This window comes from Prunus avium, chromosome 5 (genome assembly GCF_965620075.1).
Source record: "Prunus avium chromosome 5, drPruAviu1.hap1.1, whole genome shotgun sequence".
Lineage (NCBI taxonomy): Eukaryota > Viridiplantae > Streptophyta > Magnoliopsida > Rosales > Rosaceae > Prunus > Prunus avium.
Window position 1 is genome coordinate 27,504,973 of NC_142288.1, and position 11,224 is coordinate 27,516,196.

The 11,224-nt window shown below is 42.3% G+C and overlaps 1 protein-coding gene across 1 annotated transcript; it reads right to left on the reverse strand.

Annotated features, from left to right (window-relative positions):
- Window positions 1–2,876: 2,876 nt before the first annotated feature.
- LOC110762405 (uncharacterized) lies at window positions 2,877–7,436 on the reverse strand. Its single transcript, XM_088253816.1, has 5 exons — window positions 7,078–7,436; window positions 5,957–6,963; window positions 3,460–3,511; window positions 3,266–3,371; window positions 2,877–3,140 (listed from the first exon to the last, which is right to left on the reverse strand). The coding sequence occupies exons 1-5, from the start codon at window positions 7,395–7,397 to the stop codon at window positions 2,952–2,954; spliced, it is 1,674 nt and encodes a 557-aa protein (XP_088109942.1). The 5' UTR covers window positions 7,398–7,436; the 3' UTR covers window positions 2,877–2,951.
- Window positions 7,437–11,224: the final 3,788 nt, after the last annotated feature.

Below are 11,224 nucleotides of genomic sequence, written 5' to 3' on the forward strand. Positions count from 1 at the left end.
GGGGATGTGAAGACATCGCACACGCCGAATGATGCAAGGGCGCCGAAAGCCGATGGCAGATGCCGAATCATTGGGGGGATGTGAAGACATCGCACGCGCCGAATGATGCAAGGGCGCCGAAGGCAGATACCGAATCATTGGGGGGATCTGAAGACATCGCACACGCCGAATGATGCAAGGGCGCCGAAAGCCGATGGCAGATGCCGAATCATTGGGGGGATGTGAAGACATCGCACGCGCCGAATGATGCAAGGGCGCCGAAGGCCGAAGGCAGATACCGAATCATTGGGGGGATGTGAAGACATCGCACACGCCGAATGATGCAAGGGCGCCGAAAGCCGATGGCAGATGCCGAATCATTGGGGGGATGTGAAGACATCGCACGCGCCGAATGATGCAAGGGCGCCGTAAGCCGAAGGCAGATACCGAATCATTGGGGGGATGTGAAGACATCGCACGCGCCGAATGATGCAAGGGCGCCGAAGGTAACGCTCGCGTCGTATGATGGCGGGGTGCCGAAGGCATCGCTCGCGCCGAATGCTGACGGGGTGCCGAAGGCAACGCTCGAGTCGCATGATGGCGGGGTGCCGAAGGCATCGCTCGCGCCGAATGCTGACGGGGTGCCAAAGGCAACGATCGCATCGCATGATGGCTGATGCCGAATCATTGGGGGGATGTGAAGACATCGCACACGCCGAATGATGCAAGGGCGCCGAAGGCCGAAGGCAGATGCCGAATCATTGGGGGGATGTGAAGACATCGCACGCGCCGAATGATGCAAGGGCGCCGTAAGCCGAAGGCAGATACCGAATCATTGGGGGGATGTGAAGACATCGCACGCGCCGAATGATGCAAGGGCGCCGAAGGCCGAAGGCAGATACCGAATCATTGGGGGGATGTGAAGACATCGCACACGCCGAATGATGCAAGGGCGCCGAAAGCCGATGGCAGATGCCGAATCATTGGGGGGATGTGAAGACATCGCACGCGCCGAATGATGCAAGGGCGCCGAAGGCCGATTGTAGGAGGTGCCGAGGGCATGGCTCAAAAGGGTGCCGAGAGCACTCGTGAAGGAGAACGACATAGCGTTTTGTGTCGTTTCCCACAGACGGCGCCAATCTGTTGGCGCTAAATCTTGAATAGATAGAGATGAGTGCAACTTACAAGTGGGATGGACGATCAAGAGATCGATTGGGTGTTGGATGCCGATTCTTCCTGTCCTTGGATGCTGATCCTGAATAGAAGATAAGCGAAGCTCGTAAAGTCTATGGAACCGGTGTGGAACCAGCCTAAGACCCTCCGATGCTCGAGTAAGATTGTTTTTAAGAGCTCTGTTGACTATATAGTAGTATAAAAGTCAAGCTGAAAAGTCTTACCCCTTTGTTGATGGTGAAGGGGTGTATTTATAGAGGGCATTTGGGATGCTTGTGGTGTTCATTTCCGATGTGGGACTCGTGGGAGGGCCCTGTGAGGTTGACACGAGTCCTTAGATATTTCGGGCGGGTGCTTCAAGGCTGATTATGTACAATCGGTATGGGGTGCCGATTGTAGACGAGCTGGGCCTGTATCGGTTGTTTGCAGCTTTGAGACAATGTCATCGGTAGACGATGCCGATTGTTCGAGGCCTTGGGTACTTGGGTGAGCTTATGAGATCCACGTGTCGTTGTACGAGTGGAGGGTCAGATATGGTACAAACAGATTTTGATGATTTTTTACAACTACACTCCTTGACCCTATATGAATACAATGAACCAATTTGACCGTCAATTTAAAATATATATTTTCTAACAAAAACCCAATCCGAACTACAATAATATATGTTTCTAACAAGATATGGAAAACACTTATGATAGGATCAATTGGAATTATCTCTTTACTTGCTTACAAAAATTTGGTTATCATCAAACTTGGATTAATTGGATCAGAGAATGTGTTACAACTGTTTCTTAGGCTATTTTATTTCTTCTAGAGGATTACGACAGAGAAAATCATGAATTAAAAAATTCCAATCTTTACTTTGCTGATGATTGTTTGCTTTTTGCACAAGCAATAGAAAAAGCATCCCATAATATTAAAATGCTCCTAAACAATTTTCAATCTACCTCATAGCAAAAGGTCAATCTTCACAGGGAAAATCCACTATTTATTTTTCGTATCATGTTGATAGAGGAATTAAAGACCATATTACTAGTATATTAGATATTCCTCATAAAATACATAAGAAGAAGAAACTTATAATTATTTTTGAATATGCGTATGTACGACTTACTTATCTAATTTAGTAGGAGTCCGAGTAGGTGTATTGACCGCTTTATTCTATTTGGTTTCCCGTTTTAAAATTCCATGCCTTATTTTGCACTCGCTTTGTGAATGCTTAGTTTTAAAAGAAAATAGAATTGGAGAGATCAAATCGGATGTATCATATAACTCATGCTAAAGGAAAGTTCGATTTCATGCCCTCGAGCTCATCTTGGAGTGAAACCATCGTCAAGGCTGGGAATTTAGGGTTTGGGGAAGAAAGTTTCGAACTGGTGGAAAACAACTCCAATTTGTTTTTAATATATATATATAGAGCTGGAGAACTTTTTTCATTCCTTTTTTTTTTCCAGAAGAGCTGGAGAACTCTTTTAATATTAGGACTACTAAATCATTTGCTGATTATTGGTAATTTATTTTCTCATTCCCCGCAATTTAGGATGTGGTTGAATTTGTAATGAGCACTAGAATCGGGTTTTAAGTTAGTCGAAAAAAGCAAAAGTATTTTTTTCTTCTTTCTTTTATATAGTGAGAGTTAATTGTGAAATAAATAACTACTTAAAAATAAAGGAACATTCAATATCCTTGACAAAAACAAAAGATAACAATATCCACTTATATGAGCTAACGATAACAGCCAATAATAATACCTCTTTCCCCTATAACACTAAGGGCCTATATGGCAGTAAAATGCCTCAATAATAATATCTCTGTTCCAGGTACTTAATAATAACAGATTGTTTTCTACTGCCTCTACCTGTAATCCCTCCTTCCATCCGCTTTTTCTTTTTCTCTTTTTGTCTTTTGTTTTTGTTTATTCCGTTTGCATCTTTCTGGTTGGCTTTTTCATGCTGCATTGAGGCTATTTCCAGCTTGGCTTCTTCCTACAAAATCCAATTATATATTATGAGAAATTAGACCCAAAGACTAATAAAAACACTTATAGATGCAAAAAATTGAGTCTCTTGATTCATGGTCAAAAGATTTCATGTAAACACATTCCTTTTACCTCCCACATAAAAGAACTCTCATCCAGAGGGATTTCATCTTCTTGTTTTGGCTGCTCCATGCTTGCTGCAGTCTCCCCTTCTACGGGTTCATAATCCGCACATTCTCTGAGAGTCATAATTATCATAAACAACAAAATCTAACTTACAAATTAATGTTATTGATGAATAGATGAGAAATGCAAAGAAAACTTACGGAGCAAAGCCGAACATAAGCGTGAACCAATTTGTTTGTACCATATCTGACCCTCCACTCGTACAACGACACGTGGATCTCATAAACTCGCCCAAGCACCCAAGGCCTCGGACAATCGGCATAGGCTACTGATGATATTGTCTCAAAGCAGCAAAAGATCATTACAGGGCCCAACACAGCCTACAATCGGTATCCCCTACCGATTCTGCAGAATCAACCTCGAAGCACCCGCCTGAAATATCTAAGGACTCGTGTCAACCTCACAGGGCCCTCCCACGAGTCCCACATCGGAAATGAACACCACAAGCATACTAAATGCCCTCTATAAGTATGCCCCTCCCACTACAATACAGGGGTAAGACTTTTCAGCTTGACTTTTATACTACTATATAGTCAACAGCAAGAGCTCTTAAAAACAATCTTACTCGAGCATCGGAGGGTCTTAGGCTGGTTCCACACCGGTTCCATAGACTTTACGAGCTTCGCTTATCTTCTATTCAGGATCAGCATCCAAGGACAGGAAGAATCGGCATCCAACACCCAATCGATCTCTTGATCGTCCATCCCACTTGTAAGTTGCACTCATCTCTATCTATTCAAGATTTAGCGCCAACAGATTGGCGCCGTCTGTGGGAAACGACACAAAACGCTATGTCGTTCTCCTTCACGAGTGCTCTCGGCACCCTTTTGAGCCATGCCCTCGGCACCTCCTACAATCGGCCTTCGGCGCCCTTGCATCATTCGGCGCGTGCGATGTCTTCACATCCCCCTAATGATTCGGCATCTGCCTTCGGCCTTCGGCGCCCTTGCATCATTCGGCGCGTGCGATGTCTTCACATCCCCCCAATGATTCGATATCTGCCTTCGGCCTTCGGCGCCCTTGCATCATTCGGCGCGTGCGATGTCTTCACATCCCCCCAATGATTCGGTATCTGCCTTCGGCCTTCGGCGCCCTTGCATCATTCGGCGCGTGCGATGTCTTCACATCCCCCCAATGATTCGGTATCTGCCTTCGGCCTTCGGCGCCCTTGCATCATTCGGCGCGTGCGATGTCTTCACATCCCCCCAATGATTCGGCATCTGCCATCTGCCATTTGCCATCGGCCTTCGACACCCTTTGCATCATTCGGCGTGTGCGATGTCTTCACATCCCCTCAATGATTCAGCATTCGGCCATTGGCATCAACCTTCGGCATCAGCCATCAGTCTTCAGCCATGCCGACACGTGTCACGCATGCATGGGAGAGACCAAACGTCAGTTGCAACGCTTCCAATCCTCGGAGACGCTTCAACTTCCCGAACGTGGCAGATCTAGCCACCTTCGAGCACAACTCCACTAACCAACGGCAGGCGCACATTGATGAGTTCTCACTCACCTCTCGTGCCGAACGGCACGCGCACATTGATGAGTTCTCACTCACCTCTCGTGCCGAACGGCAGGCGCACATTGATGAGTTCTCACTCACCTCTCGTGCCGAACGACAGGCGCACATTGATGAGTTCTCACTCACCTCTCGTGCCGAACGGCAGGCGCACATTGATGAGTTCTCACTCACCTCTCGTGCCGAACGGCAGGCGCACATTGATGAGTTCTCACTCACCTCTCGTGCCGAACGGCAGGCGCACATTGATGAGTTCTCACTCACCTCTCGTGCCGAACGGCAGACGCACATTGATGAGTTCTCACTCACCTCTCGTGCCGAACGGCAGCCGTATATTCATGAGTTTTCACTCGCCCCTTTGCAACAACCGGCACATCATGCCGTCTCCTATCCAAGCTCACTCCCTTGGGCACTTGGGGGACTACATACCACCATCGGCAATTATGGGACCATTGTGTCCGGGTCAGAATGCCGAATACACATTCAAGTCTCCAACCGAGAAGCTTCTCAATCGGCAACTTGGGGGACTACTGTTTGTACCATATCTGACCCTCCACTCGTACAACGACACGTGGATCTCATAAACTCGCCCAAGCACCCAAGGCCTCGGACAATCGGCATAGGCTACTGATGATATTGTCTCAAAGCAGCAAAAGATCATTACAGGGCCCAACACAGCCTACAATCGGTATCCCCTACCGATTCTGCAGAATCAACCTCGAAGCACCCGCCTGAAATATCTAAGGACTCGTGTCAACCTCACAGGGCCCTCCCACGAGTCCCACATCGGAAATGAACACCACAAGCATACTAAATGCCCTCTATAAGTATGCCCCTCCCACTACAATACAGGGGTAAGACTTTTCAGCTTGACTTTTATACTACTATATAGTCAACAGCAAGAGCTCTTAAAAACAATCTTACTCGAGCATCGGAGGGTCTTAGGCTGGTTCCACACCGGTTCCATAGACTTTACGAGCTTCGCTTATCTTCTATTCAGGATCAGCATCCAAGGACAGGAAGAATCGGCATCCAACACCCAATCGATCTCTTGATCGTCCATCCCACTTGTAAGTTGCACTCATCTCTATCTATTCAAGATTTAGCGCCAACACAATTATTGGCCTCAATATCCACAGGAAGGACTATTGAATGTAAGGTCTCGATCATATGTCTACTTTCTTCTTGAACAATTTGAAAGGTGGTGATACAAAGATGTTGAACCTCATCACATTCTTCGTTAGTGGCAGTCTTAACATGAACGAAATCTTGATTCCCCAGATGAACCAAATAGTCACTCACAAGTTCACCAAATTGCAAAGGCGGATCCGCAATCTCAAGGCCGTTCAATTTAAACAGTTGCACTAGTGAATATGCAATGTCACCGTCATCATCTACCTTCCTCCTCAAGGAGTATGCTATAATCTCCCCCACACTAAAATGATTTAAGGCATATATAGTATCGCCTACAACCACGGCCCTCCCTCGGAAATGAGTATAAGTGTCAACTTTCACTCGTTTCCAATTATTTCTAGCCACGTGAAAAGCAACGACATCCAAGTTTTGTTGCATGTCAGACAACGCATACAAAATAACGCCATAACAGACGGCATAACCAGTTACCCTCTTGATAAATGGATAACAAAATGGAAACAAAGGCAGTCGCACCCAATCCTTCTTATCAGGATTGTATTTCCCAAAACCTAGACTCCGACTTGGTTCGAAGGGAAATTTGGATTCAAGAAAATAAAGTGTGCCATATGCCGACACAAATGTTCCACGCGGCTTAAACTGTACGTTAGAAGGTGGGAAGGGATCTAATGCCCCAGTTTTCGTATGAAAGATATGCCCTGCAAATGACCTAACGCAAGGTTTATCCCAACCCTCCTGTGTAAATACATAAAGTTGGTCGCGGTCAAAAATTCTTGCACCCTGAACGTTAAAACCACTGAATGTGGCTACACGTTTAGTTGCTCCTCCTCCGCCCAAATCATTAAGTTCTCCTCCAAATTTGAATTTAACTTCATATATGGCACCGGTGTATTCGCCCCTAATGAAATTTACCATTAAAAACACAGATCTATCTTCCCCTTGATTTACTGTCATCCCCTCCGTGGGCAAGCTGGACAGAGAAGAGATACCCAAAAAAAACAGCTATGCAAATTAAGAACATCAACAATTTTACAGAAAAACAAAAATTAAGAAGATGAAATCCCCTAGTAATCCATGCACTGACCTTGGGTAAGGATGAACGGGCCCACTGCCAGCCCTACTGGGGCGTAGTAGGCGAAGCTCATTCGATATTAATTTCTTCAAATCGAGCAGTTGGATTTGCTTGGCCAAAATCGGGGCTAGATAGTTGTCGTTCTCCCCCAGTTCGCCCTGATAATTATCCATCTCCCATATCCGGCCGAGTTCGCCCAGAGACCTCTCCATCTCCCATATCTTGCGCAGAGATTTCTTGATCTTCGATGTCTTGGCAAGGAGCTCATCCTGGCATGAAGCCATCGTCAAGGCAAGGTCTTGACCCGAGGTGAGCTCAACGGCAGCGGCCATGATATTGGAATGCAAAATTGAGGCCAAAGGGAATTTAGGGTTTGGGGATGCTGCGGCAGAAGGGAGTTTTAATATGGTTGGTTGTGGGTATATGAAATATATACTGAAGCTTGGAATTTATTCAAGAGATCAATATGCTTTCATTCATCCGTAAAGTATTTATTTATATAATCACCTAATTAATATGCTAGAAACAGGAAACTTTTTTTCTTTCTTTCTTTTTTTTCCTGAGAGAAAACAGGAAACTTATAATTGTTTTTGAATATGCGTATGGTATATATATATATGTATATATGTACGACTTACTTTTCTAATTTAGTAGGTGTAGGTGTATTGACCGCTTTATTCTATTTAGTTTTCCTTTCTTAAAAATTTCTCTCTCTTTATTCTATTTGGTTTCCCGTTTCAAAATTCCTAGTGTTACCTGTTTGTTTATTTGTTACCCTTTTTATGATTATTTTTGGGTTTGCTGGTGAGATTGAGTTTTAGGGCCAATTGAAGAAGATGTTTAGTTCAAAGCCCTATATAATTTACCTTCGTCTCTCCCTCGCTCTTTGATTTTATGGCCTCAGTGTAAAGCCCTATATAATTTACCTTCTTCTTTGATTTTATTGCCTCACTCTCGTTAATCAAAGGTGCTGGTGGACTGGATCTCCCTTTGACTCCATCGTTTTTACTTCATTGTCCAAGATAATCAAAGGTTACCTCATGCTTTCTCAGTTATATTTTAGTTTTTCTTTTCTTTTCTTTTGAACATTGTAGTAGTATTTTTTCTATTTGGTTAGAGTTGTGCATCTCAGTTTTCTTAGGATGTACGCTGCTGCTTTTTTTTACCTTACTCTTCTTTTTCAGCTCAAGTGTTTTCTAAGGATACTGTTTGCAACGTGTACTTTGTTTGCTGGAGAAGATGCAATGTGTTTTATTAACATAAGTATTAAATATTTGTTTGTTTCTATCTTTTCTTGCAGATTACTTTCATTGCTAAGAATTCTTTTCGGTAATGGATGACCAGAGAGATTTATCTGTCTTTGTTCGACGGTTGCATGGTGAAAATAATTCAAAGGACAAGGTCATTGGTTCCAGGCTTTGTTATTACAGTTTCAAGTTTAATCTTACAATAATTTCCAAAGAATTGTATGAGGGGCATTTGCATTTATCTTTTGATCCTCACGGGGTACCGATAAATGCGGTGTTTGTAAAAGTTGATCAAGTAGATGCAAAAAAAATATTTCAAAGGACTTCTGCAACTAATGATGGTATTGTTTTAAAGCCGTGGACGTACGTATGTGTTCTCCCGACAAAAGAAGAAGTTGTTTGGCGACTTGCATAAGAAAGCAGATTTGAAGAAGGGAATCTGGACTCTATGTTATGATCGCTTTGAACACACTCTTGAAAATTGGACAAATCTAGCGAAGCCACAGCCTAAGGCTAAGGGAATTGCTTATAATGATAGTCTTAAACTACCTATCAAGACTGGGGATGGTCGTCGTCTTAACGAATTTTGGCGTAAATCTATAAGGTACGTAGTTGGTTAGATTTTGTTAAAATTATTTGGTTATAGTTTTGTTTAGTTTTAATTGTATTTGACATAAATTCTTCGTATTGTTTGTAGGGAGTTGATTGATGGTCTAGGTCGCATACATTCTAAGGGGTTATATCATGGTGGGTTGGGTTCAGAGAGTAATTATGTATTTATTGGCAAATGTCTGAAGGTAATTAACATTAAGGGAGATTTGGATGAGTTTAATACTGATGAAGACCGTGAGAATAAGAAGAAAGAAGATATTACGGACCTTTTAGGGATGTTGGACAACTGGTTTGAATCGATACTAGCGGGAGGCAAAAGAAGTTGGTTGGAATGTCAACACTTCTTTGATTTTGTCAACCGTGCTAAGACTTTGAATTTGGAGTGAGTTGTCTATCTCTTTTTTTTTATTTTTTATTTTTATTTTTCAGGTCATTTCTTTCTTATAGGATATTGTTCTTTTTGTCTTTTCAGCTATGATGTTTTTGTCAAAAAAGTGGCGTGTCATCCGTTTTTGTTAGAAGCTGATGGAAGGATGAGTCTCTTTGTTGAGTATGACCGTAGAAGAAATGCTCTAACTACTCACCAAGATGTCGCAATAGCTTTGACATCATCATCTGATTTTGCTAATTTCAAATCCTGGAACTCTACTTCAACCGTTAATAACATGGATAGCTATATGCAGGGTGTTTATAACCATAGAAATTACTCTAGGGATGTGGAGGATCTTCTTAGGTACCTTAGGAATTTGCATCATCATTATCATGAACATGGTTTGGCTGCTGGTTCTATGGAGATTGTGGATCGTGGAGTTACAACACATTTTCGTGGGTTTTTGGAGATGCTTTACAAGAATTTAGAAATATAGTGGGAGTGGTGTGTGGTTCATGGTGTTATTTTATTTTGTATATCAAAGGGTTTAGTAAGTACTCATTTTGTATATCAAAGATTTCATGGCATCAGTAGATTAAAGATTTGGTACAATATTAGTTTCAGAAATTGTTTTGCAACTGCAATATTAAAACAAGTACGTGTGACACTAGGGACAGCGCCTTTTATATACATGCGCGACATTTTTCTTTCCTGCAATTACTAAGTTAACTACTACCAGTAATTTATTGCTGAAACAAAACAACGAATGTAGTGATGTAATATCAATAATTTACTAATGCAAAAAAAATCCGTACCAGCCGTGTGTATATATGTTGTCGTTCTTTTGTAAGTTAAACAACGGCAAAATGAAAAGTTCACGCTAAAATTTTATGAATCAATTTTATACAACCAATATACTTTTGGAAAAATCACATTCAATGCAAACCCATATATAAATAAGTGAAATAAAACAAAGGAACTACATTTTGAAAAAGAAAAGAATTACCACTCAATGGCTTTGGCAATGGTTATCAGTTCAGACAGCGTAATCGGAGAATACAAATTAAATCCAATAAGTAAGCCATTGGCGATCGTCAGCAGTAGACTCTGTGTCAGCAAAATTATCCTCCTCTCTGAGCTCATTCTTCTCATGGGTCATCTATTCAATTTTCAAACAACTTGCATGAAAATATGATTCATTAAAAAGATGCACTATTAAATCAATGTACAAGTTTCTTCTCATCAGCTCTAACCTTTTTTTTTTTTTGGGGTCATAAATCAGCTCTAACCTATTGATCCATAAGGAATGATCCAAACTAACCACTAGGGTTTTAGCTAAATAGCTACAGAGTTAAGTACGCATGTATTTTTTGAATCATCTACACAAATGACACAGCAGCAAAATGTTTGGGGGCAAAGAAATTTGTAAAGTTCCTTTATACATAGCTAGATTCAGACAACAGGGGATGCATTCTCCTTTCGTAAGTACTGAATCTGACCAAGCAAGTTCTTTTAACAGTCCAGGAGCTTCACACAACATATAGAGGCCTTTCAATTGTTCGGCTGATTTAGTTCTGTGCAAGAGTCATTTCAAATTAAGAATGACCCATCATATCATATCAAAAATTGATTACATTAAGAGAGACATGGTGAACTTCTCATAAATAAAAGGCAACTTACTGTGAGCATCAGCCAGCTCAAGAAAAAGCTCGCTAAAATGCTCACGCTTATATTTCTCACTCTCAGCCTTGTGGATTCTGTAAGTACTTTTTCTAGGACAAGCCCTGCACATCAAACAGCTTTCTAAACATCTATCCAAGAAATCTGAGTGATTTTTCATCCTAATAATAAACAGTCATGTTAAGCCACTTGGATGTGGTACATCATTATTCTAAATGACTTCACACAAGTTGATAATGAGCCAGAGGAA

Bases quoted from the DNA above. Each gene is read 5' to 3' on its own strand.
- LOC110762405 (XM_088253816.1), bottom strand. From the start codon at position 7,397: ATGGCCGCTGCCGTTGAGCTCACCTCGGGTCAAGACCTTGCCTTGACG. The intron at 3,512-5,956 runs GTGTTGGCGCTA...GTACGAGTGGAG, and splicing joins GGATATTGAGGCCAATAATT to GGTCAGATATGGTACAAACA. The intron at 3,141-3,265 runs GTAAAAGGAATG...TGGATTTTGTAG, and splicing joins AGAGTTCTTTTATGTGGGAG to GAAGAAGCCAAGCTGGAAAT.